This window comes from Lepeophtheirus salmonis, chromosome 7 (genome assembly GCF_016086655.4).
Source record: "Lepeophtheirus salmonis chromosome 7, UVic_Lsal_1.4, whole genome shotgun sequence".
NCBI lineage: Eukaryota > Metazoa > Arthropoda > Copepoda > Siphonostomatoida > Caligidae > Lepeophtheirus > Lepeophtheirus salmonis.
In genome coordinates this window covers 23,279,774-23,297,278 of record NC_052137.2, presented here as the reverse complement: position 1 = coordinate 23,297,278, position 17,505 = coordinate 23,279,774, and the positions used below count along the sequence as shown (strand labels likewise).

The window sequence follows — 17,505 nt, the reverse complement described above, 5'->3', positions numbered from 1 at the left end:
GACTTAAGGATTTTTGATTTTGGTTTATTATGATGGCCCATATGAATTTTTTTATACTTTGCCCGTTTCTCTTAAATTTGCGTCATTTTGATTTGTTTTTGTTTTTTATTCTAAACTGATTTGTACTTATATGATAATCTTATTATTGTATACATGTAACATATGAAGACTCTACTACTCAGTGCCATGTAAATTTGTTGTTGAGAGTTTGTACACTCGCATTATTACGTAAAAAGAAGCAACTATTAATATTTAATCAATGACAATCGATATACTATATCTCTGTAAAATAATTAGTTTAGTCTTTCAGATCATGTCAACTGCTCTAGGTAATTATTTTATTTCTCAAGTAGCTTTTTATTTATGTTAATATAAATATATCTTTTAGATATTTTTCATTTAGGAATAATTTATTAAATTACTGTTTTTATTTGTCAATGATATTTGCATAAGTTTAAATAATATGTTTTATTCGCTGGATTGGATCAAGGTTAAAAATTACTTTTTATTAATTTTTATTGCTCGTATTTTTATTTCATTGAGGCAGTGATTCCCAACCTTTTCATCCCTGTGGAGTCCCTACGTGCATATATATATACATGATTCATTCCATAAAAAACTTACAAGAGGAAATGGATTTGACTAAAAATTTAGTATATATTTAAAATGTAGTATATAATAGCTCAAAAATAACGTTTTGGATGTGTAGCTTAATCCAACTCTGAGTTTGAAGCCCTTAAAGACGAATTAATTGGCGCTTTGATAGATATTGGATTAACGATATCTCGTAAACAGAAGTAAGTATATCCAAGTGCATCATTGAAAAGCTATGAGTTAGTTTAACAATACTTATCATTTTTTTATGTTGTTATAAGAAAAAGAAGTAAACCATGAACTTATTTTTGACTTTAAATACTTTAAGGTAAAGGGTCTTTGACTTTTCTTAACCTTTAACTATATAGAGATAAAGCTCTTTTATTTGTTTAAAATCAACTGTAGAGAGAAAAATTTAGGGTGTTAGAAAAAGTGTAAGGATTTATAAAATCATAACTTTACTTATATAGTAAAAAAAATTTCATCAACATATCTTTTATATGAAAATATAATAAATGGACATATCTTTTTTAAAATTGTATGGGTTCAACCTAGGTATATATGGTTAAAATTGAATAAAAATTAAAGACCATATACTTTAAAAATTTTAAGATCATGTTTTACTTTTTTTTTTCATTACAAAAATAAATAAAAAATTATAAGATCAATTTTGTTAAGCTAACTAATAGCTTTTAATTAATATACTATTCTCGGCTATCCTTTCTTTTATTTACAATCTATATAGCTGATCAAATATTCATCTAAATTTTAATATTTGTATGCCTCATAATTGAGAGTTGGATTGAGTTTTAGATCCAAAATTTCATTTCTGAGCTAGCTTACTGTCAATTAAACAAAATACTAAATTTTTCTCTTAAAAATTATAAAGGAATGACCAATATATATTGTATTTATTTATTTTTTGGGAGGGGGAGGGAATGTATCTTCGGATCTAAGATTCTTTTAAACATTAAAATATATATATATATATTTCTTGTGAACTTTTGAGGATCCCTTTTTTAGGCTATATATTTATTTATGACTTTTCTGAGGTATTAAGTTAATTAATATGTTAAAATTTATGAAAAGCTTTTGGTTTTAATGGTAGTTTTATTACATATATTTCTTCAAATAATAAATACTTTCTTAATGAACGAATCTCTGATAAATTTAATGGCAAATTAATGCAATTTGGTCGCATGTTAATAGATATTTAATGTAATTCGATTAATTTTCAATCGGTGTATTTTTTTATGTAATTACACTATGAACCCAATGATGGCCCTTGGATTGATATGGTACGTTCTTGTTTGAATATAACTTTAAGGACCCATAAATTCAGCATAGACTAGTATGTTCAATTATTTAATTTTTGAAGGAATATTACCGACATTTTGGCTCCAGCAAGAGTTTCCTCAAAAATCAAATTGAAACCTTTATAAAAGTATTCAACATACTAAAGAAATTTTAACACTATAAGGACTAAATAATTTTCTGTCCAATTATGAAAGCTTCTTAATATGTTTTAGCATTAATATACTTAAACTTATTATATAACGAGGAGAAAACAAATAATTCCCATTTTATTAATATGGAGCATATTTGTATCAATTGTTGAATAAATGATAAAATATTTCCTCTAAATGGTACATATAGGTAGCAATTAGTAGCTCAGACCAAAAAAATGAAATGCTATTACATAATATTATAATTTTTTCTTGCCCATAACTTACATAGAAGTCGAAGTAATAGACAAATTAGTGAGCTTTACAGGCATTCCTTGCAATGTAATGGAAGACGCTATGTTTTTAAAAATGATTGAGTGAGCGATAACATATTTAATAGTATGCTATTACTCTATTTATATAAATTTCTACAGCAAGTTATTTCTGCTTATTTGTTATTTGTTAAAATATGGAGCTTATATATTTTATTCCAATGGTCCTTTTAACGTTAAGACTTAGATAAAATTGTTAAAGAAATTAATATTTGCACCAAGTCTGCATTAAATGTATATGTTGAATTTTATCACACTGTGGAAATTTAAATTAACAGTAATGGTAACAGTTTAATAAATAACTTTAGTCCACAAATGTATCTACTTGATTTGAGATAGTGTATTTCTGATTGATTTTACTCAAAGAAACATTAAAATAACCGCTTTAGCCACTTAGTATATAATGTATTTATTAGAACCTCGTTTTTTAGTCCCACCAGCAAGTGATGATCGCTTAGCAATTTTTCAAAATTGTCTTTTTTTCTACAACTCTACGCTCTTTATTCCTCTTCTACCTTCCAGTAGTCACTCCAACTTTTTTTGACTTTTTTTCAGTTTAAAAAGGATTTTTAAAAGTTGATTTAATGCATAATATATCTAAAAATAAATATGTCAGCACCATAATATATTTATATTTCTATACATATCTGGACGTAAATCAGACCCGTTGATCCATAAAACCATTTCTTTCATAATCAGTAACATAATGTAGGAAAAACAAACTCTGATTGATTTATTTGTTTCATCATAATACACTTAATACGAAAATCAATGAATAATAAGCACTTTTTTGGTTAAGAATAATATACAATTGTAGCTTTTATTTCTCGTGAGGACAAATAACAAACATTTAGCCTTGAATAATTGATTAAAGTACATATTTGTTTTGAATTATGGATAAAGCACAATTTAGGTGAGTGTGGAACAAATTGGCACACTTTTTTTCATAGTACTAAGTTTGTAGAAGGGGGTACGAGGAACATTGCCCGTAGTAAATGGCCTAAAATCAACAAATTTTTTGTCTTAAGGACAGTTTAGTTTTGAAAAAATGTTTTTACTTTTTTTATTTTTGTCATTAAAATACTTCCTTTAGAATTCTTGTTGTATTATTTTCTTGACCCTTTTGAATAACATTTGATTGAAAATCAAGGCAAATTGTTAAAACTTATACTTTATTATTTTTGCTCGTTTCAAACGTTTGTGAAAGTGTCTATATTTTTTCTCAAAACATATAGATTGTATCAAATGAATGTAGGCTTTAAAAAATATAATTTCCTTAAAATGATTTAAAGACTATATAAGTATGTTTAGGAAGCTTTTTGGAAAATCAAAGCAATGTTGTTTTAAAAAAAAAGAGGATTTGAATATAAATAATACATATTTATATTTCCAAAATTTGTGTTTTTGAATGGATTTTATTAAAGAAAACAATTTGAAATTAAAAAAGGGAACTTGTAATGATTCATACAAAAAGATTAATACTAAAATATGGAAAAATACATTTTTAGAAACGGATAAATTTTTTTCTGAAAGAGAAATAACAAAAGAACTTACCTTTAAAGAAGATAATTTTCCTAGTACCGTAGAATGAATATTGAGAACTTAATTTGTTTTTGCAACGTTATATACAAAAAATATCTTCTGGCGTCAATTATATAACTAAGTTAATATAACTATAGATTACTTAATATTAGTAAGTAATCCACGCTTTAAAACATATGTAATTTTCAATTTTAATGTTGGTTATTATAAAACCTACTTCTATTTTTTGGAAAGAAAATGTATATTATAAAATTCGTAATTCTTCTAAATATTTCAATTACTCCTTCATTTCAAAAAATAAGATCTGAAACAATGCTTAACTAAGTAAATCCGTTTGACTCATAAAATAATCAACAATAATTCTATTTTCACACAAAGTTACACTGAATAATTTAAGAGTGTGACCCAATGCTTGAGCTTCAACAGAAAATGACAAGAATGTTGTAAATTCAGAAAATGTGTCAGAGTTGAGGATTGTTTGTACTCATCCCAATTAAAGGCCTGTAGCTAATACAAATCTAATATGTAATTATTCCTCGAGGGAACTGATGCACAACTTGTACAAACTTGCTGGAAAATTGTAATGTGTCAACTTACCCACGTACCAACTAGCCCCACTCCCCAAGCTTTACCTATTTTTGTCGAAATACTTCCCATCTATGCATACAACAAAAACTGCTTCAAAGATGGCTAAAATTAAAATATTTGAGCTGTATTTAATTCTTTGATGAGATAATATAGTACGTTGAATATATTACATTTTTTCTAATAGTTTTTCAGATATGTAACTTTAAATTCATTTTCTAACCTTTGCGTATCTCAATTGTAAAATATACGATTAATCCAGGTATGCCTTTCTGTTGGAATACGGTAGTAGGTAGAGTAAAATATGGGTTACTAGAAGCTTCTAAGAACTACTAGATGTTTCTCGAACTTAATCATCCCATAATTATGTCATATTTGATAACATTTGTGTCTTTACTTCGACTTCATAAAATATCCTTTTTTTTTATATCAGTACAATCACATCATTCTCCACCAGGCCCTATCACTTGGTCGAAGCCAAATAATATGTTTTAAAGGGTTACAAGGATGAAAAATTATTGGAAAAGATTGCAATGTAACTTTTGATGTTTAAATCCATGATGCAAACCGTAGTTTCCAAATATAATAAATTTGGAATTCTAAAACACTTCAAAAGTCAAAAGGAAAGCTGTTGACAAGGAAGTAGTATATTGTTGACATTTTAGAGAAAGTAAATGCCCATGTTTCAAAGGCAACCGTAAGTAGAGTAATTGTATCGTTCTAGGTTCCAAGTTAGACCTCTTAGAAAATAACTTGACTTTTGAAAAAAAAAAGTTTACACCTATTTACGAGAAAAAAGAAACGTCTTTGAAATCATTTGCAACTTCTAGAGTTGACTCCTTTTGGGACTCAACTTTGTGATCTGATAAGACACAATTCGAATTTTTTGCTACTAAAGACCAACGAAAAATGAGGAATACAATTTACGGAATACGGTTCAAACCATGTTGGAGGAAAAGCAACCTTTGCAGTTTTTGTTTTTTTTTTCACTTAGAGGCGTTGACACCTTAAAAAACATATAAAACATAATGAAAGTAACATATTATATAAATATATTAGATGCTAATATCAAGCCAATAGACAAAATTACTTGGACTAGAACTTAAATGCAAGAATCCAAAGAACACAGTCATATCAACTTCAGTATTTATCAAACTGAATAAGATTCAATTCACAAAATCCGTATCTTAATCCAATTAATAGATCCTCTGGTGTCAGTTGAAGACCAGAGTCAATTGCAGAAATTCCTCTTACATTGACAAACTAATTGAAATTTCAAATAAATAATAATAATATTGCAGCAAAGATGTTTCAAGGCTTGATAGGGGGATATGGAAGACGACTTAGGATAGTTATCAAGGCGAAAGAGCAGGCTACAAAATATTATCTAAATTGTATGTTTTACTGTTGTTGAGATATTTTGGCTGATTTTGAAAAAGTTTCAGCCTTATCTTAATTCATTAAATGAAATAAATTTTCTTTACTTGTTTCTAGTGTTTCATAATATTTTTACAAATCCATTAAATATACAATATATAAGCCGTTGATTCACATTGTAAATGCTATATCTTTATTTAAAGACCTGTAATAGCGCTGTGTGTTTTCCCTTGAACTCAATTGTTGGTACATATTATACATTACTCTTTGAAGAAAACATAATAAAATTTCAACCGTGAATTAAATTAAATTAATCATTTTTTTATATATTCATCCATAGATTATTCAACTTTGAGCTTTAAAGTTCTCTATCCTAAAAAAATTGACTTTCCAAAAGCAACTTTAGACAACTTTGACTCTGCGTATGTTCTCCTTATATTTTACTCTTACGATTTTACAAAAGAATCAAGGGACCATATCCTCAAGTTTTCTGGAAAAATGAAAGAATTTGAAGATGAGGGGTGTCAGGTGTGTACATGGTTCTTAAGACACTACTTTCGAAATAGGATTTTTCTCAAAGTCTCAAAATGTTTCTTTTTATAAAAAAATAGATACTTAAAATTTTAAAAAGACCAATAAATATTTTTAGGTAGCACAACGATCCTAAAGATTATTGGACAAAACAGGCATTTGAACGTCGCTGTACCTTAGTAGGCCATGCTTATAGTGATTAGTTGATTTAGAAGTTTGGCTCTCAAACTGAGGGTACATCACCTTTTCATATACGTTCCAATATATAATATAGAGTGAAAGTCCAGGGCTTAACAAAGAAAAGAACTGGGTTTTTTTTTCGTTCAAAATTGGAGCGGATTCCCTATAATATTTTTCCAGCCATTGCTTTGTTTGAACGTTATTTTATCCCCTCAAGAAGCAGTGTAAAATGAAAACACGAAATCTTTTTTGATCCATTGTTTTAGAAATGACAAAACTAGTATCACACTTAGCACCATAACTTACAAACTAAAGAATGGGTTTTCATGAAATTAAGATAGCTGTCTTTTGAAGATGTGTATTTACTGAAAATGAAGAAAATAAAAATAAATAGCACCATTTATGTGTGTAGCCATTGAATTTTTAGCCCCTGTGTTATTCTGTCCTGTCCAGATAGTGCAACCAAGCAATTATGCTAAGGTTTGTTTCTTATTGACACTGTAATAAATAAACTTCATAAACGTATGTTTATTTTGTTTTATTAAATACGTAATTTAGCATAATTATATTAATAATATATTTAAGTTATAGTTTTAGTCTTATTTTGTATACAGTGGGCTAGGAAGTTTATCTAGTATTGTAAGTATGCTCAGACTGTAAAAAGGTTAAGAACCACTGATTTAGACAGATAGTTATTAGTATATCTTTTTAAGAACAAATTATCATCTGAATTATTTGTTTTAATGTAATTGATATATCTTTCGGTATTTTGAAGATTTTGAATTAAGTATTTCAGCTTTGTTTAAAAATAATTAATTATGGAAACTTTAGGGTCGTTGTGCTACCTCTAAATTTTTTGAAATAGTACCCAAATTTAGTAATATCTATTTCTTTACGTAAAGAAACATTTTGATATCTTTGGAGCACCATTTTTCCAATAGGAAGTTCCATAAGATCGTCTCTAGTCAACATTACACATATTATATAAATAAGACATACAAAAAAAAAAAAAAAAAATGTTCTATTTCATTTCAGATTATATTCTCATCCTGCGACTCTTGTTTTTCTCATCATGCCTGGAAAAACGCAGCTCTAGATAAAAATGGCTTGGGTTTAAAATACAGCGACCCTTTTCCACCCATGATTGGAGATCAAAATAAAGCTTTCTCCGCCGCCTTTAACATATTGGATCCCATATCAGGAACATCCATACCTTCCGGCTTCCTTTTAGACTCCAATAAGAAAATCCTAAAAAGAATCATTCCTATGGAGCTAAATCCAGATGAAGTTATAGACTATTTGAAGAAAACCCCCTTACAAAAGACACTATCAGAATCACAAAATATTAAGTATTAATCACAACCTACCTACTTTAAAAAAAAAGTCAAATTATGGACAAAATGAAATTTATGTATTAGTTTTTTATCAAAAGTCAAATATTTTATTCATTCTTCTCACGTTTTGTTTTTTTCTACATATATATAAGACAGATGAAAAGAAAGAAAAAAAAAAGATTTTTTAGCATCTTTCCCTTTCGTGTACCTCGTTTTTTTTTATCAAAATTTATTAGCCTATTTCTTTGACCTTTCCATATTTTGATTAGGGGGGCCCAAACATAAATCGTTCACCACGTAACCCTTTCCTCTTTTCGCCTTTTCATTTTATTTTTGTTTTTTTACTGCATTTACTGACCCAGTATAGTTATAAATTACTTTACAAATAATACAGGGTGCACAACAAAATTGGTGGGTTAAACAATGTAATATGTAACTTTAAATTAATTCATTTAAAATGAAATTTTGGAGAATTGTATATATGTATACTAATGGACTTTAAAAGTTTCTATATAGGAACTAATCGACATCCATCACTCCAGTGATGAAAATCGTGTGTATTTTTGGCATGTTAAAAAAATTGGGTATACTGTATAAGTTTGCACACACACCATACTTTTTCTTTCTATCTCGAAATTGGAAAGAGTGACAGCAAAAATTTGAAATTCAATGATCACAATCTTTAAATACTAAGGAAATAACTTTGGGAATCGAAGAATATAGAGTAGAGGGACATCGACTTTTTTGAGATATTTGGAAATTAGCACTTGGGAGGATCATGAAACTAGATAGAAGATCTCATTATGTGGAGAAGGTTATAAGTTCCTCTCTTATGACATATACAGGGGGGGACTCAGAAAACAGGTGGTGGTAGGATATCACATCGTAGAAATAGTCGTAGTTCTTTGTCAAATAAGATGTGATCACCTCCGGCCTCATTTTCAGTCCATGGCTATACTTCTAGTCTCTCTCTTCCGACTCGAATAATATAGTTTTAGTGTTACTTCATTAAGGGAATTTATTTCTTTATTATTAAAAGGTTTCGATAATTGAACTTCACCTTACTGTTACCGCTGTCTCCAATTTTGAGATAGAAAGAGAGAGTATGACGTATGGGCAAGTTGATACAGGTTACCCGAAAATCAACATGGTAACCCTCACAATTTGAAGTATGCATTGAAGGAGAGCTGCTTATTTATTATGACGTTTCATTAGAGCATCTACAATCAGCTGTGAAGAGGGAAGAGGGGGAGAAGGATATTAACAAGTACATTGGTAAGAATTACTCTTATATCGATGCTCAATTCTACCCCGAGTCTAAGAAGGTCTATCAATCATAACTCTGAAACAAATCTTCAAAATCACTAAATAAGTTAAATAATAATGAAAACAGCTAAGGAAAAGAAAATTCATTAATCAAATTAACAATTTAAAAAAAAAAGGATGGCTAAAAAATAAAAAGGATTTACATGGGTAAATCTGTACGTCAACACAGAGTTGGGAACTATGAAAGGACTGGAAAAAAAATTTCAGCCGGATATGAGTTCCACTCCCTCGTTATGGAAATTACATAGCATTGACATAATTATGAAGGACACCCCACCAAAAATAGTCCACGGGATTCCATTCTGATGGTAAAGGTTCCATGGTTAAAATTCCAAATCTGTAATTTTATTTTGAAAAATTTGGCTTCTTCAAGAGCATCCATTCATTTGAGTTCTTGCAGGGCCATTTTCGAATAAACTTTCTTCAAAAGCAAACAGCAAGAAACTTTAATATATTTTAATCATTCCACCTCGTATTCCATAAAATAAGAGTGTACGCACAGCTCTTGACCCCCATTTTTTATTGTGCACCCTGTAATATTATGAACTGAACAAGGACGAAGCTTATTTGATTTCTTTCTTTTTAGAGGAGCGCTTTTTAAGAAGAAGCAAGAAGATGAAAGTCATAATAATAATAAAAATACTCCAAGCAATCTACCAAGTGTTTGCTGTAACATTAGTTGATATATGTTGTACTCGATTCAAGACCATACACATAGACCAATAAATAAATGATTATTATCCCTTGTAATTACATCTGGTAACATTACATATTATCATGTAGAGAGTAGTTTTATTTTAAAATCCTTTTTAATGTAATTGGACATAAATAAAAAGAAATTTGCAACTTTTTTTCCCCCTTTTTTTGTGCAGGGATCTATAGAGAAACATAACTTAAAAGGGAGACATAACATTTAAAAAAATGTGTTGTAAAGGAATACAAATTACAACAAGAGAAAGAAAGGTCTTGAGAAAAATGTTCATATGAAGATTGTATAATTGCAATCTTTATTAAAAAATCATCAGGGGATTAAATTGGGACAACTAAATATCGATCCTTTTACCTTGTGCATTGTATAACGTGTTTGGTGAGTTCAAATCAAGCTTGGTGTTATGAAACCCATGTTGATAGATTTAAATAATATAAAACGCCGGTATGGTATATTAACAAATAGAGACTGAAAGGTATTGTCGTCATCCTGAAACCTTGAAGAATGTTGGGGAGGAGAGCAGGTTAGCTGACATGGTGCTTTATTAAATTAGCTGGAACCTAATACGAAACATGATATAAAGGAAATGAACACGAACTCTACTCCGTATCTAACAATATATAGGCAGGAATTACAGTCATGTCGATCATCAATTATACTCCTAGTTAAACAAGGACTCACACTAATAAGTCCACAGTAATTTCTCAAAGTTACTCTTCGTCTTTCATGCATTAGTAATTATTTTAGACTGATTGTGCCCTTTTCAAGAATAAAAAAACAATACTGACAGCTTTGGGAATATTTGGTAGCTTTGGGAAATAACTTTTTTGTCAGGTAGGCATTAGTAAAGGAGTGCTCGAACTTAACGTCGATAGACAAACCGTAGAACGGACCATTCCTAAGAGGATATTTCAAAACAAAAGAAAATATAGAACAAAAAAAAAGCAAAAACAAAGAGATCTGAGGGTGTGATGAAATTGCAACAAATTTATGGATATTGTACAAAATTTCCTTATTCGCTTAAGTATACATTTGTAGTAAATTTTTGCGATATTTTTAGTTTGTTAATAGATTCAGTAGAAGTTACAACTATTGATTTGATGCTTATTGTATTCTTAAGTCTCAAGAAGGCGGAAAAAGACATTTGCATGATGACTAGGATGGTAACCTTTTTAGATCTTGATGGCCGTTCACATAGAACTGAGGTTTGATATATGTGAGGCTAAATCTAGAATTATTCAAAATTGAAAAATATCTAGCGTTGGCAAATTCATATTTTCGATCAGTGTTATTGCGCAAAAAATTCCTTTGTTCTAAGTTTTTTCATTATCATATTTTTTTTAATAAAAAAGGGTTATTACTATCAGTGATCTACTAATTAGTTAATACCGAATGGAAATGCGAAATACTAAGCCACAAGAACATTAAACAGCGTATATCTTGAGAAATCAAAATTACCAAGCTATAAATAAGTTTCGTTATGTTATTTTGCAAATGTTAAACACCTTAAAGTTTAAGGCTTCCCTTCAGTGAACGAAAAAGTGAAATATGAAGTAGACAATTGAGTTACATTTTTATGATTAAACAAAAATGCTGTCAATCACTAAAAAGATATTATAAGAAATACAAATGTCAATGACTACAAAAATTCCCTTAAAATTCCTATTGATAGATGATTAACTCACTAAAAAGTTTTTTTTAAACTGAAATTAACAATGCAATTCTTCCTTGAAATGCCAAGAAAATTACGTTCAAAAGTCAAAAGAAGAAAATAATTCATGAAGACAAAAAGAAAATTGACTTTTGTACCAGTAGAAAAACTTTTTGAAGCTATCTTCACATGCCTAGAATTAAAAAAAAAAAACATGAAAAAAAAATGAAAAAATAACTGTTTTTCTTTTTATTGACTCTGCAAGTAAGCATTGGAGTTTGACTATTCACGAAGGGACCATGCAGAGTAAATATATCTTGGTCAAGTAACTCTGAAATAAATATAAAAAAAGACCTGGAACTATTTTTAATGTTCAGTGGATCGTAAAGATGTTTTACTCAATAACAATGATACTACTTTCAGGTCAAATATATTCATTGACTAAAGAAACTGTGTTTTACCCTATACAATTGGAAAAATTAAAAAATCTTGTATATTTCTTTATATATTGTTATATATAATTTGCATCTTCAACTACTGATCCTATTAATGATTTAAATCTAATTCATTCTGTCCTAGAATATAAAATATTCAGTCTACATTGTCAGGAGCGGCTATCAAAGCAATGGATTTTCATTTATGGTGTTTTACAGAAGAATTAGTTCCATTAGCATGGTTTAGTATGTTTATCGATGAACCAAAAAAAATGAGGGTTTTAATCAAAATTATCACAATAAAAGACCCTTTGAAATGCTTAAATAGATATGAAACTGAATTTGGAAAACCAAAATTTCCATATGTACCTCAAAAAATCCGACTGATCTGTCAGAATTTATTGGGCAAGATAATTCGACGTTATTTCGAGTTTTTAATATCAGTTCTGATTGTTACAGACACCTGTGTCAAAATAGAAATCATACAGTAGCTATATTAGTATATGTATATTCATCCGTGGAGAACTTATTTGTCGAATATAATACTACAAAGAAGTGTGATTTGCCCTGCTTTGTGATGAGGTAAGCAACTTCGTACGATGCTGTGGGGATTGGGTTGTTAAGGTGTACAAAGCCGAGAACAGGTAGAGTAGCCTTTTCGTAAAATCGAGATTTCTTCAACTTGAATTCAGCAAGTGTTGTGTTTTTGTATTTCCCATCTCCGTGCAGCTTTAGGAATTGTTCTTTCAGTTTGCCGGTGCTAGACAAGAATGGATCAAATTCGTAGTGTAAATGATGCAAATGAAGATACTTACTCCCATTATGTTCCTTCCTACTCGTGAATCCATTTTGTACGTATTCGTCAGACCACTCTCTTTTTTTTTTGTTCGAAATAGTTAGTAAGAACGTATTGAAAGATTAAAAGAAAATTTTCAAATGAAGTACAATCACTAACAGCCACCAATTGACTAATGAGCTCACCAAGTACTCTGCAGCACAGATATCAAAGCCTTATAATGTGGCTGGATCACCTGCAGCCAATGATCGACAAGCGGAGCGTAACATCAAAAATAACACCAATGACCTGTATTTATTTTGTGTAACACATTTTTACTGACTAACTAAATATTTGTAATCTAATACGGAGAAGAGATTTTTTTAAACTCATAGATATTATGTGACATCAAAAACCGTTAATCTATCTGGTCAAAGTTCCGGTATAACAGAAGTACTTTAAAAAAAGTGTCAAATTAAAACAAGAAAAAAAATATTATTTTAATTAAGGCATATAAAAAAATTATTTATTAATTTGTGTTTAATTTTTTTGACTTTACCATGTAGTCAGTTTAGTAAGTTACTTCAGAGCCCGAAACTATATACATTGATTGTTTCAAGCCAATATATCATGAAAAAAAACTTCAATTGGTAAATTAGTAGCATGCCATAATTGTATAATCTGACAGTACCAATCTCTGAGAGATATTGGAAGTGAGAGTGTCCCTAAACATTACATATCAAGGCTGAATAATTAGAAAAAATTGTACAAAATTTGGAAACACCGTTACAATAAGTTATTTGTTTACTTCACATGAATAAACTGAGTTTAAAAAAAATATTTTAATACTTCGAAACCAAAAAAAGAGGACCAAAATCTTCATGTTCTCAAATTTCAAACTTTTCATTTAAAATGGACACTATAACATTTGTGTGTATCAAAGGATGTGTACCAGACATAACTTATATTAATTTAAAAGTTTGAGCAGAAATCAGCATTATTTGTTCCAGATTTGTCAGATTGTACTTTAAAGTTTTCTTGAAGAACATTCTGGAACATGTATAATTTAAGGTGGATTACAACTGCATCTACCCTTGTAAGATTATACAATAATAATAATAAAACTCCATGAATGTAGTTTAAAATACTTGTTATTATACTTGATATTAAATTTATATGGCCTTAAATTCCTTCAGATACATAAAAGATTCCCTCTCATCAAACACAGATTGAAACACTTTTTATTTTCCTTATACTTTCTATATATGTACTTCAACGAAGATTTCTAGGTCAGATATAGTAAATGTAATACTATAATGTTTACATATACTTATTTATTGCAACTCACTCTGACTAATTAAAGGAACATTTTAAAAAAAATCTTAAAAGAAGACCAAAAAGGTCAAGTCAAACAATTTTTTCCAAATTTTTTATAAACTCATATCTAACTAGTTAATGAAATTCAACTAACTTGAATACAGTTCCTGAAAATTACTGAACTGAATCTCTTCTAACATTTTATGTACAACAAATATTTAATTATTACTGTAGATATTCTGTGTTGTTTTTAAAACGTTGAAAAATATTTAACATCAACAACAAAGATATCACAGAAAACATATGATCAATAGAAAAGACACAAAAATTTAATAATTGCATATAAATCAAAATTGAATAAAAACTTTCAAAAGTCTTATTTGATGAATCAATTAACTGAAAACTGAAAGATTTAAAAACTATGTATGTAAATGTCTATTTCTATGTTGAATAATAAAAAAATTATAGAATAAAATTTGTTGTAATCAGAAAAAATAAACAAAGAAATTCAATTCCTAAACAATATAATATAGTAAATTTCTGAACATATAGAAAATCTATAATGTCAATAATTCCTTTATGAGTTTTAACTGAAAAAACCAACTACATAGTAAAATAAAAAAACCAACAAATTAAAAAAAAAATTATTTTCATAATTATGTATAATAAGATTTGTTTTAAATTTGAATACATTTTGAAGTACTTTGAAGTACAGCAAACTTTGATCAGATAGAGGGTAACGGTTTTTAGTGGCACAGAAAAAATATTTTTGGAGATCTTTACACACATCTTGTGATCCATCAACTTTACAAAAAACAGAATATTTCAACGCAATTAAGCATAATTTGTAAATTTATTATATTTGATAGGAAAATACTTTACAGAATAAATAATATTGAATATAACTTTTGAATTCTTTATACTTTAAAATTTACTAAAAATATTATGGTTTTATATCTTTAAAATAAAGGGATTAGGCAAATAATTTTTCAACTATCAATGGATTTGTTTAATTAGCTCCAAACAGAAAAAAGTATCTACTTTCTCTAGTAAACAAAATTTCAACTTTTTTCCTCTTTAGAAAGGGTTTGTTCTTCATTGATTTTACACCGAGAAATATAAAAATGACCTTTATAGTCCAGAATATCAATTTTTGTGGCCTATATAGTTCTTTTTTGAAGTATATTATTTAACAATGCCTATATGATTTATGCTTCTTTTTCACCTGGAAAGATATAAATAAAAGAAAAAAATAAAACATAAAATTTGGAGATGCATGTTTTCAGATTATACAAATATTTAAATTATTTATATATATCTTTTGAATCGAAAAAAATGCACTATAAGTACAAAAAATATGACGAAAAATCGATTTTTTGTCAAAAAATCAATATTTCAAATATCATTTTATTTTTAAAAAAATATGAATTTTCTGGCATGCATGATTTTTTGTGGTTGACAATCTCTGAAGTGTTTTTAATTTTCTGAATATTGTAATTACTATTTAATTAATGCAGGGAGTACAAAGTAACCACGTGTCCGTGTTCTCATGAACAACAAAGAGTTGAAGAGTTATAAGTGTTGGTCCTTATATGAGTCGGTGTAGAATTGAAGATCAAGATAAGAGTCATTCCTACTTAGAGTCATAAAGGTAAATTAATCCATGTTCTTTTGCAGAAAAATGTTTTATATTCATTAATGATCATTATAGAAGGACAACAAAGTAGTATGTGCTTTAAATCTTTACTGCTGTTGTAATTGAAATAAATTAATAATAATCAAAGACGACAACGATTCTAATGTAATACGTGCTCTTAAGGGACTCGAATATTTTTGGAGTTGTATATCTAGAACTGTAAATTAATACCAATAACGGATCACACGCCAATTTATGAGAACCATAACAAAGGACTTATAAGCTCCTTCAACAAATTTTTAAGTATATTTTTCTAATATGATACAATGACATTTGAATATTTGGAACCTTGTTTGTAATAATTGTCTAAGTGGCTTATCAAAGAATATAATTATTACAATTCTATATATTGATTATGTCTAATTTACTATTCAAATTAAGAATCCGGCTACAACTTAATTAATTTTGTAAAACTAATATTCATGTCAATTCTTTAACAATGTTTAATTCCATCAATTATTAGAATAAATTAAAAAAATAAAATCACATATTTAATAACTCAGAAATAGTTCCTAAAAAATTATTCACCACTTCATACATATCTAATTTGGATAATTGTGGTAAGTATCGTTGGAACCAGCTCTATGGGAAAATCACTGATGAATATTTTAAAATATGAATAATCCATAGTGTCAGATGATAATTATTTGATAAGTAAGAAGGGATTGACACTTCTTCCATTGAAATTGCTGTCGTTTTTGTTTATCATTTAATTTATTTGAATTACTACAACGGATAAGAGTTCAACAATTTGAAACATATACTACTTTGTTCTGTTTATAAAATGATCATTAATGAATATAATTAATTTAAAAAAAAAAAAAATTCTGCAAAAGAACACTAATTAATATACCTATAAAACCTATAAATATTTCAAATGTACAATAACTATTAATAATAATATGATTTTAAATTGAATTAAAATATACAATCGTATATATCAATATTTTTTTTTTCTTTTTATGACTTTATTTATTTGGAGAAGTTAATTACAAAAAAAAAATATATATATATAATCAAATATTCTAGTTTAAAATTAATTACCTAAACCAAAGTCAAACATTTTGAAGAATTGCTATTTATGATGTTAGTTATCAATCCACTTTCAACAAAAAGTTCCTTCAATAAAATTTAACAATAAATAAATAAACAAAAAAAAAGCAACAACATAGCTAAAAAAAAGGATGAGAATTAGTTACATAATATTTTAAATTAAAGGATAAAACAATAGTTATTCTGTAGATCCTGAATAACTTTTAAATTTCTTATAATTGTACATTAAACGACACAATAATTTTAAGTTTTTATCTGACAATGAGTGGTAATTGTGTGACATGTCCCAGCATAGTTTCATGAAGACTGATTTGCCTTAAGAATCCTGCAGCTACGATCAGAACAGCTCTGATTTCATAGAATCTACGACTGCCAACTTCTCTGTTACCATGATTTTAGAGCTTGATAACTAAAGCTCCATAGCTTTTGTAGGATCACTTTGATTTTTGAAGGAGAGGCAAAATAATATTAAAGACCTTATTATTTTTTCTATAATTCCAGTAATGTTCAGTGTGATAAAATGTCTCAAAATCTGGAGTACCGGAAAACTCGCATAGACATGCATAACTCTGTTTATATATTTACCACAGTCCTTGCAGGGAGTATGAAAAAAAACAACCCGAG

At 28.1% G+C, this 17,505-nt stretch overlaps 1 protein-coding gene across 1 annotated transcript; it reads left to right on the top strand.

The window, feature by feature from the left end:
* The first annotated feature begins 313 nt into the window (after positions 1–313).
* LOC121122252 (thioredoxin peroxidase-like) lies at positions 314–10,092 on the top strand. The gene is made up of 4 exons (XM_040717238.2): positions 314–329; positions 6,216–6,403; positions 7,622–7,935; positions 9,833–10,092. Exons 1-4 carry the CDS (start codon positions 314–316, stop codon positions 9,927–9,929), a joined length of 615 nt encoding a protein of 204 aa, XP_040573172.1. The 3' UTR covers positions 9,930–10,092.
* Positions 10,093–17,505: the final 7,413 nt, after the last annotated feature.